The 17,147-nt window shown below is 34.6% G+C and overlaps 1 protein-coding gene across 9 annotated transcripts in view; it reads right to left on the reverse strand.

The window, feature by feature from the left end:
* LOC140169836 (Golgi-associated plant pathogenesis-related protein 1-like) overlaps window positions 1-17,147 on the reverse strand; it is a 42,155-nt gene that overhangs the window by 12,687 nt on the left and 12,321 nt on the right. Inside the window, exons 3-10 of one of the 9 annotated variants that reach the window (XM_072193143.1) lie at window positions 16,499-16,638; window positions 14,947-14,981; window positions 14,616-14,637; window positions 10,689-10,711; window positions 8,239-8,397; window positions 4,243-4,291; window positions 3,338-3,355; window positions 1,599-1,613 (exon numbers count right to left, since the gene is read on the reverse strand). In XM_072193143.1, the coding sequence (XP_072049244.1) occupies window positions 1,599-1,613; window positions 3,338-3,355; window positions 4,243-4,291; window positions 8,239-8,397; window positions 10,689-10,711; window positions 14,616-14,637; window positions 14,947-14,981; window positions 16,499-16,556 (379 nt within the window). In that variant the 5' untranslated portion in view covers window positions 16,557-16,638. The remainder of the gene's footprint in view (window positions 1-1,598; window positions 1,614-3,337; window positions 3,356-4,242; window positions 4,292-8,238; window positions 8,398-10,688; window positions 10,712-14,615; window positions 14,638-14,946; window positions 14,982-16,498; window positions 16,639-17,147) is intronic. The other 8 variants (XM_072193139.1, XM_072193147.1, XM_072193144.1 and 5 more) reach the window with 8 other exon arrangements.

Below are 17,147 nucleotides of genomic sequence, written 5' to 3' on the forward strand. Positions count from 1 at the left end.
CCTTGACACCGGGAATGCTCTCCTCTATGGAGCAAAATCAAAAGACCTTGATCGTTTGCAGTCCCTCCAACACAAAGCAGCCAAACTCATATTCTATGCCGCCAGACTTGATAGCCCCACACCATTAATGCATGACCTTCACTGGTTGCCAGTAAGAGATCGAATCAAATTCAAACTATGTCTGTACGTCTTCAAATGTTTGCATGGATCTGCTCCTTCATACCTCACGGAATCATTCTCATACAGAACACGCTCATCTGGACCCGTCACAAGATCCTCTATGGATACCAGTCTTCTGAACACTCACATCGGTAAAAATCGCAGTGGTGACAAGTCTTTTCATTCTGCTGGTCCAGCGTTGTGGAACTGCCTCCCACGTAATATCAGGGAGGCAACCTCGGTGGCAACATTTAAAAAAATCTCTTAAGGCTCATTATTATCCTTTTTTACTCTTTGCTCTATCACTTAGCGCTTTGATCTTTTTGTGATAGCGTATGTATGTATGCAGCCTACGCCACCTTACGAATAGCGTGGTGTTTCTGAAATGTAACACATTTTGAAAGTTTAGCCAAATCGTCATAAGTCGGATCCTGCTCATTTTTGCACAGACAATCTATTTCCTAGGCCGCGCCTAAATGAAGATTAAATATGAATTAGGGCCTAATAGTTGGGTTTTAAGCCTTTTCTAATGTATTTAATTTAGTCCTATTGCACGTTTCCTCGTTTGAAACACTATTTTTTTCCTCCCAGGGTGTAGGAGACTTGTATTTACTGGTGTGCACTCTGAAGGGAATAAATTGGTGTGCTTGTTAACCAGATTTGAGCAACTTTGAAATTTGAGCATTGTGTTGACCTTGAATATGGCTGAAGTGCCAAGATTTATTTTTTGTTAACATCTTGAATGTGTAATAGGACCATAAAAGGAAGCTAAACAAGTTGGTTTGGTAGAGTCCTGGAGGGATGCACATTAAACCCTGGTATGTACTGGACTATAAACCCCACGCTAAAATAAGATTGTGCAAGAGACTTGCCAAAACCTGAAACTGTCTCTTATACAACCAAGCAAGGACAAGCAGATTACCGGTCTTGGTTGTCTGATGTTCTCGAAAACGTTAACAATACATATTCATTTCGGTGGTTTCATGGACAGTGTTAAACTTATTTTACAATAGTTTGCTCATAGTCCTATGTAGGGCCTATAACATTCTTTTAGGAACGAATGTAAACCATTCATCATGGTAATAATATGATTAGGTTATATGAATTTAGGTATTAAAAGTGTGAAGTGTGCTGAGGCTTGTGGATCAACGTCTAGGCGTTGTGCCTGTGCGTAGCGCACTACAAATCACTGCGCTTTTTTTTTTATTTAACAAGATGATATTGTTTATATAAAATGAGCAGTTCGCATGCTCAAAATGTTGGTCAAGACGGATATGACTTCATACACAGTGACAGAACATGAACACACAAACAGACAGACAATCACACATTTCATCATAATTTCACTTTAAGAAAAGTTCTATGTGAGAACAGGTCGATGACTATTTTGTTCATTACATATTTTGTTGCATGCGACGGAGCAAAGCCTTTGATCTTACCGCCACCTTTCTTGCCTGCAATACAACGAACGTATACAAAACATTAACGTTAAGATTAACCGAGAAGTTGGGGGAGTTGGCATGTGTCTGCTACCTATGCCTTAGTTATTGTACGAGAATATTTGAATATGTATGAGACAAATACAACACTTAAGAAGTACACCATCAAGAAATACAAACTAAACTAAAACGGGATCAACAATCAACATTGACGACGGACAATTTTACCTTTAAAGTTAAAAAAATGTTGTCTTTCACAACACTACAATCTGACAAGGAAAAGGTACACGTACATATGCATCACAAAGAATAACATCTATTAGACAAACAGCGACCTTCGACTATATTTACAATTACGTATTTATAATAGGAAGACCACCCGCTATGTAGAAGGTCACTTCGAGATTTACTGTCTAAAAGCTGTTATGACAGCGCGGAGGTGACCACGTGCGTATAAATACGTATTTATAAATATAGTCGACGCATACTGACAAACAGCATACAAGACGAATAGGTGAAAATGTAATAAGACAACATACATCACAGATTATAGAATAACAATACAAAGTATATGGCATCAAAAGTTAAATATTTTGGTTCAGATATTAGTTTAAAATTCATTAATTTGTTCCATAATCTTTAATAAATATGTTTAGGATGTCTGTAAATAATATTTAGTAAAGTAGCCTATTGACAAATATAGGTGACAATGCTTTCAATGTAGCTTTAAATTAATTAAAATACCTAAACCACCAACCAGAAATCACCCCGAATCTGCCGAACCGGAAATAGCGCAATGCATCTGTGCAGATTTCATGATTAGTAATAACGGACAGGTGAACTGTTTTAAACTGTTGTGATTTGGTAGTTCACAGCATCTTACGAATGGTAGTGAGCTTTGGCAAAAACTGCATTGCTCAATTCATAGCGAGCGTGTAGAAGAATTAATATATCACAGATATACTTTTACAGGTGCTGCGGTTCTTGAGTTACGTTGTAAAGAGGGCTGAAACAACAACACTTTTGTAAAACGTACATAACTCATTAACAACAATAAATTAAGCAAGTTTGCAAAGTATACGATTTGTAGAATGAACTTTTGCAAAACATCAAGGTGTTAATTTTCAATAATATATTGATCTAGATAATGAAAATCGATTTTTAGGTTGTTTCGACCAACAATACCTCGTCTACCCTTAACGGCATTGTATTTACCGTCACAAACTGCGTGGATATCCCTAGACTAAACAGCTCTTGCCCCAAGAGATTTTGCAGTTGTAGGAATTCAAGCCATACATACATACATTTAATTGGGGTCACAAGACTGATTTTGTACAATTTGTGTCCAAAGTTTTTTGACCACAATTTCGCCATAGAAAGCCGTTGAGCACAAAAACATCAGCGTTAGGTCTGACTTGTAAACAAAAACATTTAGAAACACCGAGTGCACACAAATTCCCGAACCCATCCTGGCGGTGTGGATGAAGAGTGGAACAAAGTATCAAGGAAAAGAGACAATACAAAACACAGCCATATACTCACACAAACAACATAGACACATTACAATTATGCACAACATGACAATAGCATTTTTTCATCACATCAAAGCCCAGTATAATGTGTTTTTGCATTCTTTTTCAATGGACACCGAAGAGGTCAAAGTTCATTACACACGTCGTCAGCCAATGTGTTCTCACATGCTGTAGAACACACGTAGGCAAAAATAAAAATGAGCTTACCACCGCTTTTACCCCTGCCTGTAATGCAAAAAACGCACATAGGTATTTCATTTCAAACGTAAATTGTCAGTAATCCAAGTGAGACGAAGAAATGACATTTATTCAGTTGCAATGTCATTGGTGAAAGGGCACAGGGGCCTAATACTAGCTGTTATTAAATGAAGATTTCCATGTTGCCCGGTGATTTGAACTTGTATCTCGATTTATCGTCACTGAAGAGGTATTTTTTTCTAATATACAAAACTTGTTTCAAGAGTGTATTGCGTCTTCTTTATCTTTATGTCTAAGATCTATAATGTAGTTAATTACACAAAGTAGGCGTGGGGCATTCTAAGATATACAAGCACACCCCGACTCGCCTTTGGCTTTGCAACTTAAACTCCAAAGCTATCTTGCAGCTGGTTGACTGTCGATTTCCCATGCAATGGATATCTACAGGTAACAATGAGGCTACTAATGTCGACTTCATGCACTGAGTCTCTTTAAAGTAAAAATGTTGCTACTAATGTAGAAGACTGGCAATGCGCCGGATCTCTGTAAGTAACAATTTTGTTGCTAATGTTGACTTCTCATGCGCCGGATGTCAGCATATACCAATGTTCGAACTAAATATCGGTTTCCATACAATTAGTAACAACGTTGCTACTAAGATCGACTTTCAATGCACCGGATCTTTTTCCAAACAAGCTGTGGCTATAATCTACAATAATTTTGTTGTGATCACATGGCAATGCCATGACATTGATATTCGCATTGATATGCACGCACACACCCCTACATAACCACCCCACCCACCCCTACACCCCACACGACCCCCCTACACATTATACACATACACACAGAAGGAAACAAAAGTATTATCAGCACATTCAAAATCAACCAAATATTTTAAATATATACTTTACCTCGTTTCTCTAGGAAGTTAAGGACAGTGTCCTCTTGTGGTTCAAACTCCTATAGCAACAAGAGAAGTAGAACAAAAGCGATGACATTAGATGAGATTACATTACAAAGTTAACTGAGATCCTGGAATAATCTGTCTTTCATGCAAACTCACCTTTTTAAACCACTGTAAACAAATATGAAGTCGAACGCCTGGTTTTGTTGTTGGTGGTGGTGGTGTTGGTTTTTTTTTTTTTTTTTTTTTTTTGGTGTCTTTTTTTTGTCTTTGCTTTTTAAAAAGTTATTTAAGGTTTCCAAAGGTTTCCACAAAAAAACGAGAATAAAGACATAATATTCGATATCGGTTAAATTTAAATTTTGTTATATGAAATAATATTATTAACAGCTGTCATGAACTTTTTCTGGTCATCTTATGCCGAAATAATTAGGTAAAGTGCAAGAAAACCCACTTACTATATCTTGAGAGTTTAGCTGCTGCTTTATGGGATGCAATATTTTATCCTTCTAAGACATTCCAAATTGTTCTTAAGGGATGGGGTATGAACGTTTGCACAGTATTTTTGTGGGACATGAGAACACATCAGAGATATCAAACTACATTCTGAATACGAAGAATATCCTTCTGATATCAAATAATTTTGATTTTTAGAAATTGGTGATATAATACAAATTTGATGATATTTTTGACATTTAACAGTATTCGAAGTAAAATTTATAAATATAATGATATTTACTTAAAGTGTATGCAGCTGGGAGGAAAAGCCGACGATCATTTGAAAACTTTGATCTTTCGTTTTGAAAATCTTGATTCCCCCCCCCCCCATCTTCAATACCAAATGTCAAAATATTCAAATGATCGTCGGCTTTTCCTCCCAGCTACATACACACGTTTTAAAGTACATATCATTAGATTTATAAATTTTACTTCGAGGACTGTTAAATATGAAAAGTAACAAAAATATCAATTTTTAATAAACGTTGTTACCAGAGCCCTTAAGTGTAAATTGTGACATGTGAGAACATTACAAATAATTACGTCAAAAAGTGAAATTTATTTCAACAACTTGTTAATCATTTACTTATCGTGAGGTAGATAGACCACAGACGAACATAGATATAAAACAATCATGGAGATAAAGGGAATCATAGAGAGTTGAAACAAATCGCAAAAGATGAAACACAGTTGGAAGAAAACGGCAAGTTAGACACGTGAAAAGAAAATATTGAATTATTTTGAATAAGTTACAAGTGAATACGAAATTTACAGTGGTAAGATCATACAATGAAGAAACCATCACTTGTAAACCTTGAAGTAAATAACATTTAAACAATGCAGTGAGTATACATGAGGTAAGCTTAAGAATAGAATTGACAACTATAGCAACAATAAACTGGAACCAGGTTTACGAAACCAAAATGAAAAATCAGATTTGGCGGGACCACCTTACTAAACTGAGCTCAAAAAGAAACTTATAATTTTTCACAAGGCCATATCTTGAAATCCTGTGTATCAAATTCTACCAAAATTACACACAGGTTTACTTCAATACTCTACTCTTAACACATGTCAGTAATCAAACAGTTATCCAACTGACACAACATCAAAATACACTGACATGGAACAGCTTCCTGGAACACATTCACAGCCCAGCCCTGTTTCATGAAAAAAGTGTATGAAAAGCAGAAAGCAGCACCGTTTTATCATCTGTGCAAGGATCTTGTGTGCATTCTCACAGATGTTCTTGTGCTGGGTGCCAAATGTTGGGCTGTGAAAGTGGAGGAAGTCCAGGAAGCTGTCCCATGACAGTGCATTTTGCTGCTGTGTCAGTTGGACAACTGCTTGGTTACTGACTTGTGTTTTGAGTAGAGTATTAAAGTAATCCTGTGTGTAATTTTGGTTCATTTTGATTGACAGTATTTTAAGATATGACCTTGTGGTTCACGCGTTGTAAAAAATTATAAGTTTCTTTTTGAGCTCAGTTTATATAAGGACTTTTTTATGTAAACGCCTACTGAGATGTCGATGTGTCTAATACACTCTCCCCTGCGGGGCTCGTGCGTTTAGACGCATCAACATCTTAGTACACGTACATTATTTTTGTACAACTTCACTCTCAATTATTAACATATGATCCAAATGTGTGACCTGCTCCCACAAAATGAGTATTAAGTCACCAGAACACTATAGCAATTGTATTCCTTTAAACATGACAAAATTCAATAGAAAACAAAAGAAGGAGGAAATGTTGATTTTCGAAGACCAAAGCAATGAGCTATTCTAACATGTTTAGTATGATTTTAAACAGTATAAAATAAGGATTTCAAATCTGGAATATCTCAGAAAGTTATTTTGTGAATTATAAGCTCATTTTGTGAGAGCAGGTCACATATCTTGTGAGTGAGTGAGATCAGCTTTTAAAATCTACCAATTTCTTTTCATTCTGAGAGGTTTGTAGCATGAGAGCGAAAATCCGACTAACAACGGATCCACACACAATGGATAGCTAGTTTGTTGTCTTCTTAAGCAAATTGTAGTTCCAAATGTGAGTAAAAAGCCTGCCCAAAATAACCATGGTAACGGGAGGTGGTTGATTGACAGCTACAATAGAGGTTATCCGTGTTCTATAAGCTGCATATCCTATCAGCGACTGCTATACTTTAGGATTGTGTATGGGGATGTTTAGGATTTTCAAAAGAAGTACTTGCATGTGCAACCATGACTGTTTCAAAATAGCCCGCGAAAGCCATATACAAGTAACTCCGAGGTCGTGTATTGAATTGGTTTGAATGAGGAATACTACGGGAACCAGCGCCTTTTGTTAGAAGTCACACGTGAGTAACGTGGATAACCTCTATAGTAATGGTCTTCGAGTCCGCACTTACTCCACCGTACTGGGCCTCTAAATTCATTGGTAAAAATAATTTCAAAGTAGGGCTAGAGTATCAACATCGATAAAGGCTTCACATACATACTAGCAGTAACCACAAAAAGAATATTCACGTAAGAACAACAACAACGCGCACCACGCAAACACAGCCAATGTCACAACGAAGGCCACACCACAGCATCAGTTTTACGCATTAGAGTATTTACAGCAGTAGCAGTAGATATGTTTCGATAACGTAACTCAAAAGTTCTGCACGTCAGTTTTCGCTAATTAGAAACAAATGGAAATATAAATATCAATCTTAGAAATACACCAGCAAAGTATTTTTAAATAAACAAAATTTGTGTACCTAAATTTATTTACTTTTTAGAACTAGTATTTTTTCTGTTTTGAGCTTCCAACAATTGACCTTTTCGGTAAATCCCATAAGCCTTTGCGAGTACACCTGAGATATCGTCATATGAAGTCACGCAGACTCGCAATGTGTAGTAACGATGTTCGATGAACGATGTGCGCATCGGGGCAGATCGGCGTGACGTCAAATGACGATATCTCATGTGTACTCGCAAAGCCTTATGGGATTTACTGAAAAGGTCAATATCTGAGATGATAATATCATTCAGGTACATAGTTCAATTTTAGTTTTTGACGTTTCTTTTTGCCTGGTTTTGTAATGCTTTTGAGTTTTTAAGTTGTTTGTTATTTCAGTTGTTTCATGTGCTAGCGAGTGCGTGACGCGCAGACTGGATTGCAAGCAAAAGACTTGGATTTCACATTCATCTTTCTTGAGACAAAAATGGCTTTAAAACGCAGATAAAAATACTAATATTCTTAAGTGTTAAATATATCGCCACAACACCATTTTCAGAAAAATGATATTTTATCAAAAGGAACGCATTTTAATTTTCCAGTCCGTATTTTCATCCAAAATAATCGCAACTTCAAGATTCTATGACTACTTTACGATGTGCGTTGATTGCACTACATTTCTTAGTCATTATGAAGCAAAATTTCTTTTGATTGCAATCCATCAATAGTTACAGAAACATTAAAGCACGTCATTCACTAGTTTTGAATTCAGCGGGAAAGTTCAGCCTCGTTCGTACGTACGCGTTTCTCCCTTTCGAGCACCTCGCATTTGCTAACATCCCATGCTCCATCTTCACATGTGCATCTCCATCTACCTAGCTTATTCTCAATGATACCTTTTTTGCCATTCTTTATCAACTTTGCTTTTGAATCAAAGCACGTGAGGAATCGTTTGTTTACCTTTGGTGGTGAAATAAAAAGAAGAATAGCAAGAAATGTGTCATTGAGATTTATCGGTAATCTATAAAAAGCAATAAATCAATCTTCTCAAATAAATCAATAAAATACAGTCGGTTTGATAAGGTTTCAACAGTTTCTACATCATAACATATTTTTATAAAGGAAATAGGAAAAGTAATCTCATCTAGGGATGCATCGAGGACCCCCGGTTTACGATACCTACTTTTGTAAAAATCTATACCAGATGTGAGTGGGGCTAGAGTGGGTGGCTCAACTGAGTGCGGCCTGTTTGTGCTGTCATGCCTTACCCGCTCCCTCTTAAAATGTGTTAACACGGCAAAACTGTTGCAACAATCAATCATGTAAAATTTGTTATGTTTGTTAAATAGTATTGTGAGTTTTAAAGGAATACAATTAAAAATCTTGAAAGGTTTACAAGAAAAAGATAAGCAAATATAAAATTCGATTGGTAACAACGGTTTACTTTTTCTTAAATGAGAATGACATTAGGTTTCACTACCTGAAGAGAATTGATCAAAATTTGAAATCCCTCCTGAGCTTAGTATCTGCCAATGAGTTTTTATAGCTAGAGGCACAAATGGGTCAATCAGTTATGGAAAAATGACCTTGTGTGGTATTGAGTTCCCAGGAAGTGAGTTTGGCCCGAGGTAATTTGTGGTTAAATGTTGATCCCTCACTACCAGAGTTATTACCATCGATTTGGTTGGAAAAAGAGGTGAGACATGATCAATGCTCTTCAGGCAGTGAAACCTAATGATAAAAAATTGTTAACCCTCGTCCTACATAGCCATTTGTTGTAACAAGAACTACGAATGGGGAGTGGGTATTAAGTACCTCTTATAGTTTTCTATTACATATTCAATACCAATTTATAGATATGTGTCTCGATCTGTTCTATTATATCCAGTAATACCAAAATAAGTAAAAACATTCCCTTCGTAATGTCGCTATGACGTCATTATGTGAGAACGCCTTCTATAAATTTGGAAATATTATAGGCAAATTTATTTTGGGCCAAAATTTCACGAACCTGCGATTATCACAAAATCTTCTGTTAATATATTTTTTTAACCTAATTAATGTAGCCCTATCCCTCTGAATACTATAACAAGAGCAAAATCACAATCTCGGATTTTAATGTAGATACGAATGGTTGGCGTCTCCACCCTCTCCCAATACGTACGGTCGACTCTGGTGGTCAGTCTTAGCCTAGAGATATTGATGGCTTAACAATCGTATTGGTCTACAATTAGCTTAAGCCAAGTGGGTGTAAACACATGCGTTTTAATATGCGAATGAAAAACTTTGCGATGTCCCTCCCGCGCTTTGTAGGACTAGGGTTATGTTAAGTGGCAGAAAATTTACTAAAACATTAATTGCCGTGATGCCAATTAATTAATGCATGACTTGTGCAATTTGATAAATATAACATTCAGTTAATAACACAAATTATTGTGGGCTCACAGGCGTGTGCTCCATGCACCAAAGGAATACATTTGTTGTGTAAAAATCCTTTCTGGGTATTTGCACTGATCACCATAGTCACTACACAATAAAAACATTATGTGCATTTAACCCTTTGGAATCAAAAACTCCTATGTAAAAGTGGGATTCAAATAACTTCTAAACAAGACATGGATTTCATAGAAAAGAGTTTGCTGAAGCCATGAATCAAATCATAATAATTATCTACTATCCAATGCGATTTTTGGGTCTAAAAAGTTTTAATACTAAGTTCAGTTTTGCGCATAGGAATGGTTGTAAAACTAGGACAATATGCACATAATTATAAGGGTTTGATTTCAAAGGTAAAATCCACATAGGATGTTTCATTCTGCCAGGCAATGCTATATTATAAAGGTAAATTTATACTAGATCGCTCGCATGCTCACACATCAGTTTATAACGAACACCTTTATATAAGGCGCCCTCTAAAGTTTACTGATTTTACTTGAAGCTTACTCAATGGTAGTGATTTATGTCTAATTTGAGGGCATTCGGTCAGATTATATTATAAATTTAAACCTTGCCTAATACCTCGAATAATACATTACTCAGAAAATATTTCGCTTACATGTAAAATGAATAAGTAAGCCTTAAATTGAGGGCGCATTAGATAAAAGTAGTCGTTACGCATTGGTGGTAAAGGGCAGTGCTCTGTGTGCATAAACGCCGTCGCACTTGTATAATGAGCATGCGTGTAATTTGCCTTTCTGCAAAAGCGATCGAGTATAACTGATTTCAGTTTAATTTTAAGATAGACTACTTACAAGAATAGTTTCCTCATCTTCAACTGTAAGAAAACAAAAAAAAATGTAACATTGTTAAAAAATGATAAGTCCCAGAACAATGCCAAATAAAAGTTTGACCTTTGACCTTGGCTCTGCAGCAGAATGTGGCGATCTAATGGGAAATACAATTTATTATTTAGGGATTCAATCATGTTTCACCGTTGTTCATCACCGATAAAATCGATGCATCCGCATCGTCTGCGTGGTTTGCGTGGTCTGCGTAACTGCCCGAGCGAAGTAAACCACGCAGACGCGCCAGACGCGAGTTGTTAATCTGTGATGACCAATGGTGAAACATAATTGAATCCCTTTCAACAACGAAACAGGCTAAAGATGTCTAATTCACATGATTCTTTCATTCGGAATGTCCGTTTGTCATTGTCACTTAACCTTACAAGAAGATCGGTGATTTCCTTTTTGCAATTCATCTTATTTGGGCTTATGTCCTGCCAATGCGTACGTCGTTACAGTGCACTTCACTGTGCGCATCGGCGTGACTTTTTAAATTGCAAAGGCTTTCTGTATTTTAGCAAAAAGGTGAATTACAAAAATGAAATACGTTTGATTTCATACATAACGATGTTATTCATTCGATACAATATTTCAAGTAAAATTATTTACAACTTTAATTCAAATTTGAACCCGTTTCTAATTATAACGAGCATTAGTAACAATGCTCAGCTGGAAGGAGTTAAAGTTTTCTTACAGTTATTAAACAACATGAAAGTGTCTTGCTATATTTCTATATTAAAGAGTAGAGTTGCGACAACGCCTCTTTCATATGGAAAGGTTTCTATACAAAAACGATTCTTTTATAAACCATCATGCGCACAGTTTCCACCTTGATACACATTTTCGTCCCAAGAGCTTCCAAGCAGAGAACAACAAGCAGCGAAGGTCTCCACCACAGTCTTTGATTACACTACGCGGTTGAGTGCATAGCAATGTAGGAGCTGTGAAGCTTCTAGCTAAAAAATGGGCCTCTTTGATTGGTTTTTGTCGAAACCTTAAGTGTTCCCTTCATCCAATCAGATTTTTGTTTATATCAAACGAAAGCTAACACTTCCCCCTAAAAACACTTTTAGTCACTAGGTCATCAGATAACACAATTCAATGTTATAGCAAGGCGAATGTGGAAACTCTGTTTGAAAACTACCTATCCAAGCACGTTTTTGACCAAAATGTAGGTTTTAAAAGTCAAAACCTCAAGTGTTCCTTACAATAAATGAAAAAGCACACTTATATTGTCCATATACTAGAGTCACTAGAATGAGCAATGGTAAATTCTCTTTAAATTGCAAATCTTGTGCAAAAAGTTACTATTTTCGCCTGTTCTGTCATACGGTTGTAAATTCTATGACTTTTAAAAAAGAGCGCTTATAAATTGAAATGTCGGAGATACCAACTCGAGGACTACTTTTGATCGACAATATCTCTTTTCAGGGATCAGATGTTTACAATTTTACGATACACACCGCTTTGTGTTTATTTAACATTCCTAATATTTTCCTGAAATAGCCTTTTCCTGGCTCCTCTTAAAGCTCAATAAGTTTCTTCTTTGCCGAACATGAATTAAAATAAAACCACTTTTATTAAAAACCTCTGGTAAAAGTTTGTAATAGGTAGTTATAAGTGTATGCTGATTTGTAATTGTGTATTTCAGTTTAAAGAATTTCTAAACAATGGAAAATGTGATAATGATTACTTTAAGAGAAACAACAGTGCAATTGCAAGCGTGGAAGCAATTAGACAAAGACAAAACCAGACATCTAAATAAGACTCATGTAGAATAAAATAATTCCGTAGTTTTTTATCGCTAGTTTAGGCTTTCGAATTCGGAAACCATGACATATGGACGCTGGTGATAGCAATTTACACTTATAGAGCAAATTATTTGCACTTTTTTTTTATGAAATAGACATTGTTGTCCGATTAGTGGTACAAATAGATATATAAGAACCCCTTCCACTGGGTTTATAATAATTATATATCCGAAGTAATTAAGGTATTTTCCTTTCATTTCAAACAAACAAATGGCATATTTCTATAATAATGTACCTCAAAACAATTCGAAATTTAACGGTATTGTCTTGAGATAATTAACATTCACTGACCACGTTCCTTGTACCTTCATCCGTTTAAAATATTGTATCAATCTATATACAATTGACAGTGTTAAACTGAAATTGTATTCCAGCGCAGAGCGAAGACTGACTACTGTTCAATCAATGAGGTAGAACGCATTTTGATGCGTTAGAAAAAGCGCGCTTCTTCATTGGTCAAAAATTAATAGCTCGTCGCTCTGCTCAACGACGCGGAGTATGAAGCCAGGTTTAGTCTCAAGACCGGATGTCACACCATTTGGTTTCTTCGATAAGAATTTAGACGGTAAATAAATGTTCATTGTAAAGGGGGTTATTGGTGCATATTTGGATTCGTCATTATGCACAATTCATGCTTAGAATGATCAGAAAATGAAAGATGAATGAATAACAAATGTGCAGAATGATGAAATATAAAATGCACACAATGAAGTACACAGATTACTTACGTCTTGACTGGGATTACTTACCTCAAGTAGCACAATAATTGCACAGAATGTTCTTTAACATCCAAAAAATATCGCATGATATTATCGTTATTACTTTGAAGTCGCTCGTGTTGAATATTTATGTCAGATGTCTGAACTGCAATCTATGTTGATGTAATAAAATGGGTATTGATGTGTTGCTCGATTGATTGTGTGTGTTTGTCATTTGTCAGTTTCACTTTTTGGTCTCTGTGGAAACATCCTGTATAATTATGAACTGTCATTTCATTTTATTTTGAAGCATTGAGCGAGGTTTTAGCATGTCTAGCTGCGTGGCACTCTACACCGTGCCCCACTTCTTTCTTTTACGTACTGAGTCAACGTCTTAAGCTGCTGTTGTATTTGATACCATTAATGCATAAATATGTGTCTCCTCTATCGAGTGATACCAACAAAATAAGCACCAATATTCCCCACATAAATTATGTCATAATGTCTCTATTGCGTCCAAGTAAAAGTGCGCTCTTACACACAACCGAGAAGTCTTTAATATCGAAAAAGTATAGCCAAAATATACGTGGGGCTAAAACATTGTAGAAACATGCACTTGTCTCCTGATTATGGGCTAAAAAGCATGCAAGGAAATCACAAAGCGGATATAAGTATCAAGTTTAACACAATATTAATTGTTTTGGTAAGATCAACACTAAATGTAAGCGAGATTCACCTCCTCACCACCATTAGGTTAGTTACTTTTGTTGTTTAAATGCGTGCGAAGGATAGTCCCACAATTGCATTGAGCTGTTTGGTGGATTGGTAAATCCAAGCGTTTAGTGCGCCAATAAGTTAATCTTTAGGGTGACAAATGTTAACCATCTCCACGCGGGGGTCGACTGCAGACGACAAGTTTCATTTTTTTTTTAATTAAAACATTTATGAATTGTAAATTTTCATGATCATATTTCATGACCATATGAAAAATCCATTAAAAAGAGTACTAACAAGTCTAGTATTGGTTGATTTGTTCTTAAGATAGCACATGATATTTCGAGAAAATATCTCAAAGCTCGGACTTTTCGTATTGCATCTAACACATGGAGCAATAGTACGAAATGTGACTATTCAGAGAGATCATTGCATTTAATGGTGCTAGTGTGCGATATATTTTTGTAGAGGTAAAAATTAAAGGAACAAATACATATATATAAGTTAATACCAATTGCGAAAAGGAATGTGTTCAACTGAGCAAAATAAATATTAATTTCTCTATTTACCGAAATTATATAAAATTGTGCGAAATATCTAAATTGCCATAACAAATAAATATAAATATTTGATTTTCATAAATTATTTGAACTGTGCTGTTTATTACTTACCATAGTCTTCCAAAGCCCAGTCCTTTTGAATATTAAGGAAAATATATCAAATGGGTCTTTGAGTTGATTATGCAAATTTATAAAATTAAGATATAAATTGTATTTCTTAATAATATATGTATCATTCAAGAAAATCACTTCATAGATTATAATTTGAAAATAATCCCCGTTTATTTTGCGAGCATGTTTTCTAAATAATAACATTTTTAAAGTCTTCGTTTGAGATACATCAAATGCAATCCATTCCAGATGAAACAAAACAAAGGTATTCATCTTTTTTTTCGTGTGTTTTCTATTATTTATTTCATTTTTTAGTGAGAATGATACATACTTCATCCAACGCATCTTCTTGAGCTTCATCACGTTCTAAAGACGACAAAATAGAAGCAATAAATTGGATGATTTAATCTTTTCCACGCGTGTGTCGACTGCAGGCGATAAATTCAAATGTTCTTTAAAAATTCAGAAATTTCAAAAATGTACATTTTTATGACAGTATTTGTAATCAGCATTTAAAATGCTTCAAAATGAGTCCAAACACGCCTAGTATTGGTTCAGTGGTTCTTAAGATAGATTTTGATATTGTGACAAAATATCTCAAAAATTGGGACTTTTTTATGTTGAACCATTATGGCTAGCATGCAGAGCATCATAAACATTGAACTCCGTGGGACAAGTTCCTAAGAGTTTATTTTTCAAAACTGAATGCAATCTTAAGGGATCTGGAATGAGCGTTTTGAGCGTTTCGACAGTATTTTTTATGGAACATGAGAGCACACCTCAGACGTATCGAATTGCATTCTGAATACGAAGCATGTCTTTCTGATATCAAATAATTTTTCTGAAAATCACGATATAATACAAATTTTATGACAAATTATAAAAATTTGATATTTTTCAAATTTTTGATATATAACAGTCCTCGAAGTAAATTTTATAAATCTAATGATACATTCTTAAAGTGTATGTAGCTGGGAGGAAAAGCCGACGATCAATTGAACATTTTGACCTTTCATATTGAAGATATGGATTTTTTCCCAAAAAGACCTAATTTTTGTTGGTGTTTTGGGAAAAAAATCCATATCTTCAATACGAAAGGTCAACATTTTCAATTGATCGTCGGGTTTTCAATCCACCTACATACACGTTAAGTATAAATCATCAGATTTATAAAGTTTACTTCGAGTACTGTTAAATATCAAAAATATCAATTTTAATGATTTGCCATAAAATGTGTATTACATTGCGAATTTCAAAAATCAAAATTATTTGATATCAGAAGGACATTCTTCGTATTTAGAATGCAATTTGATATGTCTGATGTACCCCTTCCCTTAACATCAAGGTTTAGTTTGAAATCTAAATCACATGCTTGTTAATTCTTAATATTTTGTTTAACTATATTGTTTTTATACTTATTTCCTTACATTTTTATTTCCTTATTTATTTAAATATGATTTTATTTTTCATTTTCTAATTATTATTTAAATATAGTTCGACATTAAAATCTATTGGCTCTTTGTGTCGCTTAATTAATTTTGTCGTTTAATGATTTTAGTATTATTATTAATTAATTAATTAATTAATTAATTTATTTATTTATTTATTTATTTATTTATTTATTTATTTATTTATTTATTTATTTATTTATTTATTTATTTATTTATTTATTTAGTTAGTTAGTTATTTAGTTTTTTTAAGTAAGTAAAAAGTCAATAAAAGGTCATTATAATGTGGCTTTAACTTTTACGAATACTGAATTTAAAGAAATCTTGTATTCATATCTTATTTATTTATTTATTTATTTATTTATATATTTATTTATTTATTTATTACATTTATTATATTTATTTGTTTGAATGTTTTTTACTTGTAGAACTTACTTCCTCTTATTCTATCCCTGCATTGCAATGATCCTTTGTCGAAAGAGGTACTGGACATTTGGCAAGTACATTTCCTGTACCAGCATATGGGAATGGTTCTCTACCAATCCACGCTAAAGGACAACCTCTTTTATATACTCCTTTTTAGTAAATAAAACAAGAAACCAAGCAATGAGTAGCAGTCAATTGTAGTATATAGAGTTCGGTTAATGAGGAGATAAAACCAGACACTAAACAATAGTCTTTAAGGCCCGTGCAGTAGCACAACCGACGCACAACCTCAGTTGTCCGGCTCAAAATTAAAAGGGGTCATATCTGACAGTAAAAGCTAACATTTTATGGAAAAGAAAATTAATACTAATCTATTTTTTATGGAAATATTATTTTCCCGAAAATAAAAATTGCTCATATTTTCATTACAAATGACATGATTTCCATTCCAAATATGTTTGCCAAATAAACGATGTATTTCAACCGGGTATATAGAAATGCCACTTTAGAATTTGCCTGTAACAACCGGACACGAATCAGTCTGATTTAGAATGGTGACAGCCATCCGAAAAAAATCATCAAAATCTTTGGAAAATGTAGTTTTGATGTGTTGATGTGTTGAATATGTGTTGGATAGTGGTGCCAAATAAAAACAATT

Source organism: Amphiura filiformis, chromosome 14 (assembly GCF_039555335.1).
Source record: "Amphiura filiformis chromosome 14, Afil_fr2py, whole genome shotgun sequence".
In the NCBI taxonomy this organism is placed as follows: Eukaryota; Metazoa; Echinodermata; class Ophiuroidea; order Amphilepidida; family Amphiuridae; genus Amphiura; species Amphiura filiformis.